Source organism: Oncorhynchus mykiss, chromosome 2 (genome assembly GCF_057628025.1).
Source record: "Oncorhynchus mykiss isolate SJ-2025 chromosome 2, ASM5762802v1, whole genome shotgun sequence".
Taxonomy (NCBI): domain Eukaryota; kingdom Metazoa; phylum Chordata; class Actinopteri; order Salmoniformes; family Salmonidae; genus Oncorhynchus; species Oncorhynchus mykiss.
The window spans coordinates 61,003,447-61,014,995 of record NC_143023.1 but is presented as its reverse complement, the minus strand read 5'-3'; the positions used below and the strand labels follow the sequence as shown (position 1 = coordinate 61,014,995).

The window sequence follows — 11,549 nt, the reverse complement described above, 5'->3', positions numbered from 1 at the left end:
GCGTCCGAATCGACGAGCTCCTTATGCTGGGAATGCAGGAAAAACTCAGGAAAGTAAACATGCACAAACAGGTGTACAATAGAGGGCTCTGGATGAAAGTGGTGCAGGCTCACCTGGGGCGACGCCAGAGTGCCCTGCCTGCTGCCTCGTCCCCTAGAGGAACCAACCCGGCACCGACCAGCAGTGTGACCTCTGCTGCCACAGATGGTGCATGTGAAGGCCCCTCCTCCGGCCTCCCTAAGCGCAGCACCTCCCAGCTCCATAGGCACCGGAATGTTGGTGCTGGGAGGGGGAATCCACAGAGCCCTCTCTGAATGTCCGATGTTGACCAGCAGGTTATCCAGCCGAATGGACAGGTCCACCAGCTGGTCGAAGGTGAGGGTGGTATCCCTGCAGGCCAACTCCCAACGGACATCCTCGCACAGGCTGCAGCAGTAGTGGTCGATAAGGGCCCTGTCGTTCCATCCCCCACCCAGAAAGTCAACTAAGTCTGTTTTTTTTACATCCATTGTGAATGACAACAGTTCCTTTCTCAACGTGAAAAATCTCTCCAACACTCCCCCTCCACAACCACCAAGCCTCGGTGTCAAATATAACTTCATGCTCTGATCCCATATTCTCCAGATTGTATTGTGAAAAGCGTGCGCGCAGTGGATGTGGTTTGATGTAGTTTACAATCAAAGTTACCTGTTGCAGTATGTCTCAGAGTTCTGTGCTCAGCTCTTTTGTCGCCAGTTGCTCTCAGTGTATCATACAATGCGTCCATATGCCAGAGGAGGACACATTCATAACTAGAGTGCAGAGGCCTGCTCGCCATCCTGCCATAGATATAGCCACACAGCACACAGAACATCCTTGTGCCGTTTCATGCTCGTGAATCGGGAGACAGAACAATTTGTCTCCGTGAATAGCGTCTCTCTACATGTATAGCCAACCTGGTCTCAGAGCATTTCATATTATTCTGTACGTAAATCTGAGACACTCCATATAGTTTGGATATGTTACGTTTGTTATGGTTAAATAAGACAGATGGCTACTTAAGGCAAAAACGAAAGCGGAGTGGTTGGTCGTGGTGGATGGGTTGGTGTATAACACTAATGTCTAGCAACCCAAAGGTTGCGAGTTAAAAATCATCATACCAAGGGAGTGTCTCATACAGAATAATAGGAAATGCTCAGAGACCAGGTTGCAGCCACAAACAAAAGTCAATGCATGGGCATCTGGGCCCTCACAGCTAATGTCCATTTGGAGAGCATAAGCTGAGGAGTTTAAGATGTTCAGTCAGTTTCCTCTTGATTGCTAGCAATAGCATAAATTATTTGTTTAACAGTGTTATCTGACAAAGGTATTGATGTGAGTTTCTGTGCCTCCCCACACATTGTTTTCACCAAATCAATTGTGGCTGGGAATATCTAAGTCTCTGTAATAGTGTGTGGTTTCATAGCATAGCAGGCCTAGCCATTCATCATGGGAATGATTCAAGTGCAACGGTCCTGTGTGGCCTTTTCCCATTATACAGGAAGCTCTCTGGTTGAATTGTAGCTTTCAGATTTAAAAAATGTTAATTTGGATTTTTAAGGTTAACCTCACAACAATGATTTTGAGATACAAGATGTTTATATATATATATATATATATATATATATAGTTTTATCTTCAGGAGTTAGAAATTCTCCCGTGACCCCATTTTCATATCAGGCAAACCCACATGAGGTCACGACCCCTAGTTTGGGAACCAGTGGCCTACTTAAAAAGAAAATATATAAACATATATTATTTAACCAGGTAGGCCAGTTTAGAACAAGTTCTCATTTACAACTGCAACCTAGCTAAGATAAAGCAAAGCAGTGCGACAAAAACAACAACACAGAGTTACACATAAACAAACGTACAGTCAAATAACAAATTGGAAAATCTATGTACAGTGTCTGCAAATGTAGAACAGTAGGGAGGTAGGCAATAACTCCATTGACACTGGAGTGATAGATGTGCAGATGATGATGTGCAAGTAGAGATACTGGGGTGCAAAAGAGCAAGAGGGTAAGTAATAATATGGGGATGAGGTCGTTGGGTGTGCTATTTACAGATTGGCTGTGTACCGGTACAATGATCGGTAAGCTGCTCTGACAGCTGATGCTTAAAGTTAGAGAGAGAGATATAAGACTCCAGCTTCAGTGATTTTTGCAATTCGTTCCAATCATTGAAATAACACATAACAGAAAATGATGATAATGTCCTTTTCACCATAAGCGGGCGTGCGGAGAAAGCAGAGCAAGGCTGGTGTAAAGGATGGATCAGGCCAAGTAGCGACTGTATGTTAGCAGGATAGTCCATATCTCCAATCATCTTTGCTTTTAGCCATGTTGTGTTTCCATAAGATCTAATTTAGCATGCAAATGAGCTAGAAAAAAAGTGAATAATGACATTTTTTTATTGTTTTGTGTGACTACATCCCCAGCAAAAAAAAATGCAAAAATAGAGACATTCTAATTGAGCTATGCGTCAAAGCGGACAACCCCCCCCCCACCCCTGGCTTCAGTTGGGTCATTATAATTCAAAACAATGCATTCTAAAATAAATCACAAACACCTCACACACTCGCCTTTGGTGAGTTTAGGCCATAAAAGCTGTTTGAAAAACTTATGCTGGCATTTCAGCCTGTTCAGGTCGGATGGAATTTTTGGCCCACATCATGACGTCACAATGTGATTAGATTACAATAGACCAATGACTGTTCATCTGAGTAAGGGTGTGTACTCTAGACCATCCTATCAGCTAATTAGGGCTGTTTATTACATCAATATCTTCACATTTGTTTCCTAACGCCCACATGATCAGACTGAACATTACAAGGGCGATAGGAGGCTAAGGAAAATAAATGATACATTTTTTTTTTACTTCTTTTAAAAATAAAATTACAAAGACTGCATGTGCCTTAAAAATATTATGCCATTCTACAAATTGGAAGAACCAACGCTGACGATGAGAAGCAGGTACGGAGAGTTGAACATTTAATTTAGCACAGACATGGAACAGGACAGGAACATCGTCAGAACCGGGTAATACAAAGACATATTAAAGCTGAAGCGGGGAATAGAGCTTGGGAACAGACAGATATAGGGGAGGAAATAACATAAGTGATTGAGTCCAGGTGAGTGCAATGAGTCGCTGATGTGCGTGACGAGGGAAGCAGGTGTGCATAATGATGGTGGCAGGAGTACGTGAGGCTGGGCAGCCTGGCACCCTCGAGTGCCAGGGAGAGAGAGCAGGAGCAGGCGTGGCACAAATGGTGGTCCTAGATATTTTGATAGTGATTTGGTTGTCCTCCGCAACGGAAAAGGTTTGGAACGGCTGTGCTACGCTACTGTAGTGAACCACTTACGTTACTGTCTGTTACACACCAGAACATTTCAGTCTAGGTTACAATCTAACTCAATCTAATTGTGATTACATTTTACATTTTTCCTCAAAATGGGACAGAACACCTCATTTGGATGACTCTGATATTCAGTGTTTGTGATGGAATGGTATGTTGAAGAAACCTTAATTATAATGCAATAATGATTCTGCTCTAACATAGGCATACATCATTCCACAAGCTAATCTTGGTCTATTTTTGCAAACACAACAACATTATGCCTCTTATTAGAGTGGATATAATTATTAATATGAACAAATTGCTTTAAAATTACACTGCAAAAAAATATATTTTTTGAGGGTTTGGTTAATAACAAATCTACAGACAAGGTTGAAGAGTCACACTTTATTTACAAAATACTGAGAACCAAACAGTCCAGGGAGAGATAGCGTGAGGGATAATTCCTACAACAGCAGCTAATGGCTCCGTTCTACGTCTGTAGACCGTAGCACATCTTTTGTGAATATGCAAACATTAAGACATAGTGTTAGTCATGTCCGAGCCATGATCTTAGCGTAAGTGTGTGTTGTTGTTGCTGCATTATGCTCGTGTCCGGTAGTACGGTGGCAGTCTGGGCTCCAAGCAGCAGAACGGTACCGTTTACTTTCTGCGGACCGTTTTACCCTTCTTGGAGCTGTAAAACGTCACAAAGACAGAGAAACAGAGTGAGACATCCCATGAAGAGACAATCAATGCACATGTTCATCTATAAATAAAGACTTACATTGACTTTAAGTTACTGAATTTACTTCCAAATTACTTTAGATATGGATGCAAATGTGTGAGTTATGCTGTTCTAATGTTAATATTGGTCTAACTAACAATCATCAATCACAAAAGACCACTCAAAACAAGTTGTCATGCTTATCCTTTTCGACACACCATGCAGCACTTACCATGGAATGGAGGTGATGATGGAATGAATGAAAGCAAAGGAAATATAACATGATTCTCTCACTGACCCGGGTGTTCTATCCCACTGTGCTCGTGAGGATTCATGGAGTATTTTCTGTCCTTATGGAGGAAATGATCTCTTTTCGCATCCTATGGCTATCAGGCTAACAGCCGGTCCTTGGTGGCAGTAAAACACATGATAGCTTCGAGAAATTAGAATGGGGCACTGAGAGAGCAAAGAAACTGCAGTCCAAAGCTCAACGTTGAAAGCACACTATTTAGTAATTGGACAGGCATTTCATTGACTTCACAATTAAGAAATGTAAAGTTACCTCAGGATCAGATTTGATGCTTTCATATATTTTCTTTGCTTTTGAAACATTTGACAATGTGACAATACCCACAACGTAAACACATGAATTAAAGAGAACCAGAGTCTTATACAGTACATTTGGAAATTATTCAGATCCCTTGACTATTTCCACATTTTGTTACTTTACAGCCTTATTTGAAAATGTATTAAATAAATGTTTTCCTCATCAAGCTACACACAATACCCCATAATGACAAAGCAAAAATCTATACAAAATCTAAAACAGAAATACCTCATTCACATAAGTATTCAGACCCTTTGCTATGAGACTCTAAATTGAGCTCTGGTGCATCCTGTTACCATTGATCATCCTAGAGATGTTTCTACAACTTGAATGGAGTCCACCTGTGGTAAATTCAATTGATTGGACATGATTTGGAAAGGCCCGCACCTGTCTACATAAGGTCCCAAAGTTGACCGTGCATGTCAGAGCAAAAACCAAGCCATGTGGTCGAAGGAATTGTCCGTAGAGCTCCGAGACAGGATTGTGTCGAGTCACAGATCTAGGGAAGGGTACCAATAAATATATATCTGCAGCATTGAAGATCCCCAAGAACAGTGGCCTCCATCATTCTTAAATGGAAGAAGTTTAGAACCACCAAGACTCTTCCTAGAGCTGGCCGCCCGGGCAAACAGAGGAATAGGGGTTAGAAGGGCCTTGGTCAGGGAGGTGACCAAGAACCTGATGGTCTCTTTAACAGAACCCAGAGTTCCTCTGTGGAGATGGGAGAACCTTCCAGAAGGACAACCATCTCTGCAGCACTCCACCAATCAGGCCTTTATGGTAGAGTGGCCAGACTGGAGCCACTACTCAGTAAAAGGTACATGACAGCCCGCTCGGAGTTTGCCAAAAGGCACCTAAAGACTCTCAGATCATGAGTAACAAGATTTTCTGTTCTAATGAAACCAAGATTTAACTATTTGGCCTGAATGTTTCTGGAGGAAACCTGGCACCATCCCTATGGTGAAGCACTGTGGTGGCAGCATCATGCTGTGGGGATGTTTTTCAGCGGCAGGGACTGGGAGACTAGTCAGGATCGAACGGAGAACAGTACAGAGAGATCCTTGATGAAAACTTGCTCTAGAGCACTCAGGACCTCAGACTGGGGTGAAGGTTTATCTTCCAACAGGACAATGACACTAAGCACACAGCCCAGACAATGCAGGAGTGGCTTCGGGACAAGTCTCTGAATGTCCTTGAGTGGCCCAGCCAGAGCCCGGACTTGAACCCGATCGAACATCTCTGGAGAGACCTAAAAGTAGCTGTGCAGCGATGCTCGTCATCCAACCTGACAGAGCTTGAGACAATCTGCAGAGAAGAATGGGAGAAACTCCCAAAATACAAGTGTGCCAAGCTTGTAGCGTCATTAATAAGAATTTGTTCTTAACTGACTTGCCTAGTTAAATAAAGGTAAAATAAAAAAAAATAAAAAAAATACCCAAGAAGACTCGAGTCTGTAATCGCTGCCAGCGGTGCTTCAACCTAGTAAAAAGGGTCTGAGTACTTATGTAAATGCAATATTTCAGTGTTTTATTCTTAATAAAAAACGTGTTTTTTTCTTTGCCATTATGGGATATTGTGTAAACTATTTAATCAATTTTAGAATAAGGCTGTAACCTAACAAAATGGTGAAAAAGTCAAGGGGTCTGAATAGATTTCAAATGCTCTGTATATTCCAAAAAATAAGGTTTGAGACTTACATTACTTACATTACAGCTCAGGAACGTGATGCACGAGAACTTGGCTTTCTTTGTTGAACCTGGTTGTAGGTCTACATCCTTTGTTATTTGGATTGTCAGTGTCTACTGTATATGTGTTTTGCCAAAGGTATAAGAGTTTTATGTCCAAAAGGCCAAGAGTACTAAATAAGTAATGTCATAGCAAATTCAGAATGAATGGCTGGCTATGTTTGCCAATACAGTAACATGAATGTCAATCTTGTTCTATAGCAAACTGGTTTCTTCTGTCAGATAGTGAAGGGAGGAGATTAACTCAATAGCATTTAATCTCATTGGTGGATTCTAAACTGTAATGTTTTCAGCCATAAACTGACATAAACTGTCCTGAACAGTTTTGGCAGAAAGATATAGGGGTGGAAGCTACATTACTTACTGTTTCTGTAACACGTCAATGCGGTTCCTGGGAGTGATGACCTGGAAATGACTAATTTAACAGCGCATTTTACAGGAGACAGACTGACTGACTGACTGCGTGTGTGTGTCAGTATTGACTCCCCAAATTGCCAAGGATAGAGAGTTGAGGGGAGGAGGACATGTTAGAAACGATTAGCCAGACACTACCAATACTGAGTTTCTGTCACTTTCTTTCAGTGGGAATGAAATCCAGACAGAATCACTTACCTGTGAATCACACCATTTCTTCAGAATTGACTAGTGACTGGCTTTTAGCTCAGCAGTTCCCTATGGGTCTATGATTGGGTCTCAATCTATTGTGCTTGCACATAGACACACTCTAATACCTCTGGAATGTTTCGGAATGACATGGTACAGTATGCCATGTGTCATAACCTGTCTGTAACATGGCGTGTTCAACCCGAATGAGTGGAATATATTCAATATTCATTCAGATTTAATTTGGTGTCTTCTCTTGTCTTCTCGACCCACCGTGGAACCGTCTGCTCTGTTTCAGTCGCCTCTGTGTTACGTTTCACATGCAACTTTCTCATTAAGTTTCAGACCATGCACCGCAGTGGCGCGGCAGAGCCCCCCTGAGCTGTGACCACTGTCCAGCTCTACTTACAATTTACTCAGCTCCTCCACTCTCTTACGCAGGGTTGTGACCTGGAGGAGATATCAAAGCAGAGTTGTGTTCATATCTGAGAGGCCGTGTGGCTGAGGCCACCAAGCGGATGGTGAGACTTGGTGGCCCGCTGTCACCCTTGATTTTACTCGGGTAAGACTTGGAATTTTCCAGGGTATCTAAAAAATATCTTGTATGTCTGTAAAAACCTAAGGAAAAAACTGATCATGTGGTGACTGAGCTAGACGTTTTTATCAGATCACGGTCAATAACAGTACCGTCCATACTGCCACGGGGGAATGCGGTCGTGTACAAAGGCATATGCTCTAAGAACGGAGCCAGTCATATTATCAGCTGAGCTCTTGATTAGAGTGAGTAAAATTAAAAGATTACGTCATTTAATTTAATGTGTCTTTAAAATATATCATAACTTCAACAGTCCACAATTCTTTCAGATGTGCATATTGCTGTATGTATGTATGTATGGTGGATTCTGGGATAACTTATAGTATATTTCTCTTTTCTTTAACCAGGACATCGGATACATACCTCATACTTCTGCCTCTTCAGCCTCTCGATGTGGTCAAACTTCTCAGATTCCAGTGTCTGCATCCATTCATGCAGCTCCTTTGCCTTCTCCCTAGAGCAGAGCAAGCAAGATGACTCTGTGAGTTCAAACTCTCTGTGGAGATTCCATATTTACACCATGAGGTTGAATACTTGATTCTGATTGGCTGAAGGTTGTTCTTAAAGTGCATTCATTTTAGATAACGAGAGACAGTTGCAAAAGCTATTGTACTTGTACCTGACTTTTCCTGCTGTAGGCCTGATTCTCCTCGCCAAAACAAACCACCACACACACCGTACTGTACATAAAGCCCAAGTCTGTTACTTGAACTGCTTCTTACTTCAGTTTCTCTTCATTCAGATGGTCGATGTTCAGGGCCTTGCGTCTGCCTGCCAGGATCTTCTTCTTCTTCTCTCTCTCAGTTTCCTTCTTCCCACCTCTCTTTGAGTCAGCCTGTTACAAGTGAATGGCAGTGGTTACAAGGGGCAAGTCCATCGGTCACACATGTAAACACACAACTCATTGTTTCATTTTTCTGTTGTTTTTTCCTTCTGAATTACATGTTGTATACAAGTAAGTGATATTTTTTTCTATTCATAACGTTATGGGTCTGTGAAGACTGGCTGGTCGCTAGGTCACCTTCTGCAGATGGCTGCTGTAGTTGGAGCCCATGCTGGACAGGGCAGACTTCTTCTTTGCGTCCTCATCAGCCTTCTTCTTGGCATCTGCCTCCTCCCTCTTCAGCCTCTCCTCCTGTATTAGAGATCACAGCACAGAGTCAGTGTGTTGTAGTTGTCGGTCCCACGTTGACAGAACGCCGATCGTTGAAGAAAGCCCGGAGGGGTCGATGGTGGAACTGGCGGAGGACACAAACCTCACGCCTCGCCGCGCGCTCCTTCTCCTTCTCGCTACGGATCCTGTTCTGCTCGGCCCTCTCAGCCCTACGCTTCTCCTGCAGACGGACACACAGATACACATGGTTGGTTGTATTACCTTTGGTCACCAGTGGGCACTGCAGTGTCTTATCATTTTGTCATGGTTGTATTACCTTTGGTCACCAGTGGGCATTGCAGTGTCTTATCATTTTGTCATGGTTGTATTCACCAGGAACTAAATGTAAGCAAGCAGGAGTGAACTGCCTGAACTTGTCCAATAAGAAAACCTTGATTTTATTTACGACCTTGTATTCATTTTCAAATTTGACCCATGTGTATGCAGAGTGATGTAATTTACTCATTCTTACTCACAATTCTTTCTTTGAGGGCGATGAGCTCTTCCTCCTCCTTCTTTCTGTGCTCAAAGTGAGCATCTATCAGGGCCTGCAGCTCAACAAGATCCTTGTTCTGACGCTTTTTCTGAATGTCCTGTAAGGTTAGGAAGTAGAGCCATGTGTTAAGTACATCTCGTCAACTCTGACATTAGCCCTGGTATTATCCAGCCAGCTGTCTCCAGATGGTCATGATGTGTGCAGGGCTACTTACGTCAAAGTCCACTTTATCGCCATCAGGAATCTTTGGTACCCTGAGAAGTGTCAATATAAAAATACAGTGAATCTATGGGTAGTAAAATAATAAAAAATAAAAAAACGTTTCTTTTTTTACGCACGTAATTGACCTGAAATAAGGACAATGAAATAATAACAAAATATATATCTAAAAAAAAGAAAGAAAAAATCATATTTGGTGCGTTAGGCCTATATAGAATAAGGCAGCTGAAGGTTTTGACTACCACAGTTAAGAATGTAGTATTTTGTTTTATGAGAGATTGAAATGGAAATGGAAATATGAAGGCAGCCATTTCTGTGTAGTAATCATACACATCTAGAAATGTGTACAAACAAATGAGGGGTTACATGAAATGATGACTTACTTGAACTGTGGCTTTTGGGCTGTATATTAAGAAATGAAGAGGAGGACAAGTACATGTTATTGGGTTAGATATGTACAAATCAGCATAAAGCAAATGAGTAATTATCAGGCAAAAAAAGATTCAGGCATTACTTGAATGAATATTTGATTTGTTTCGACATTAAATGGAGAGAAAAAAATCTGCGGTAGATATCCCCAAAATGCCTGGCTTTCAATTTGAGGTGGTGGATGTTTGTTAGTGCTATGAAAATCAGCAGAGAAATAACCACCAAAAGAATAATCCAAATCTCAGATATGACATAAACAGCTTTGCACACACATTGAAGAATGTGGACATGTGTTATGTGTGCTTGATTTATTTCTAAAGCGTGATCTTATTTTAGAATAATTGACGTCTACTTATATTACAGGAAAATATTCGAATGAAAAATATTACTGCTGAAAGACAAGCAAAGTGTTTAACTTTAAAAGAGAAACGTTCTAACTGTGTCATGTTTATCGTTTGACCCGCACACCATTTTCACAAGCAAGACAACACAGATTTCGTTGTTAGAAGAGCATGTTCTTTCTCTTGTTATGGGTTTGGTACATGCCGTGCTAATCGTGAGTGGGCATAGCAGGGAGGGTTGAACAGTGGGGTCACTGCGCGGTTAAGCAAATGTTAGCATTTCATATTCTTCCATCCTTTTTCTTATTTCTTTCCCAAAATACACCATTAAAAAAATTGATTTGATTAACTGATGTGTAGTTTTTCTTTGTCCTACCAGTCAGCCAATTTCACAGTAATTCTAGATCTGACAAACAGTTATGACAGAGCAGACATTCCCCCAATACAGCGAGACCTCAGACCTGGGACATGGACAATATATAGATACGCATTCCTATATACCAACCAGCGTGACACAGATAATTCATCTTTAATCAACATACCTTCCTCTTCAACGACCTCTGCATGCAGCAAGCAATGAAAATGAAAGCAAAATAAACAGCGTTAGCAATGGCAACAAGGGCTGACTAATAAGCCATAGGCTGCATACTCTACCTAAGCTTCGGCATTTGCGTTATCTCATTTTAATATTTCAAATGGAAATGATACTTTTGTTGGGCTAAGCACTACGATTTACTTGTGCGTGACACTTCAGCAGTTTGTGGAAGTACAATAATGAATTTGTAAATGTGTCTCACACAAAAGCGCCTCAAAGTATCGTTCAGTTTAAAACTAGAATCCTTAGTCGAAACTAAAACAAAGCGGCACCCTGCCTCTGTTTCGGTAAAAGCTGAGGGATGGCCCTGGAGAAATGTAACCACTCTCAGATTCAGAGACAGCGCTATTGATGCAACGACTGACCATCCATGGTATAACAATGACAGTTTTAACCATGTTTTGAAGCTATACCGTCTCTTTACATGTACATTGTTTACACACATTGGAGTAAAACAAGCGAATATTTTGGGTTCTGATGAGGTACAACAGTCGAACTAAGCTCACGAGGCATTTATGAGTTATATTCTTCAAGAATCAATGGATATACACTGAGTATACAAAAAATAAGGAACACATTTTGACATGTCCTCAAAAGCGTTCCACAGGGATGCTGGCCCATGTTGATTCCAATGCTGGCCCATGTTGATTCCAATGCTTCCCACAGTTGTGTCAAGTTGGCTGG

General features: G+C 41.6%; 1 protein-coding gene across 1 annotated transcript; it reads right to left on the bottom strand.

Annotated features, from left to right (window-relative positions):
* Positions 1-4,018: 4,018 nt before the first annotated feature.
* On the bottom strand, positions 4,019-10,938 carry LOC110493059 (troponin T type 3a (skeletal, fast)). Its single transcript, XM_090215268.1, has 9 exons — positions 10,925-10,938; positions 9,496-9,535; positions 9,262-9,378; positions 8,889-8,966; positions 8,654-8,767; positions 8,355-8,467; positions 7,996-8,086; positions 7,447-7,487; positions 4,019-4,052 (listed from the first exon to the last, which is right to left on the bottom strand). The coding sequence occupies exons 1-9, from the start codon at positions 10,936-10,938 to the stop codon at positions 4,019-4,021; spliced, it is 642 nt and encodes a 213-aa protein (XP_090071394.1).
* Positions 10,939-11,549: the final 611 nt, after the last annotated feature.

Bases quoted from the DNA above. Each gene is read 5' to 3' on its own strand.
- LOC110493059 (XM_090215268.1), bottom strand. The intron at 9,379-9,495 runs GTAAGTAGCCCT...CTAACCTTACAG, and splicing joins GCGATAAAGTGGACTTTGAC to GACATTCAGAAAAAGCGTCA. The intron at 8,768-8,888 runs GTTTGTGTCCTC...TCTCTAATACAG, and splicing joins AGCGCGCGGCGAGGCGTGAG to GAGGAGAGGCTGAAGAGGGA.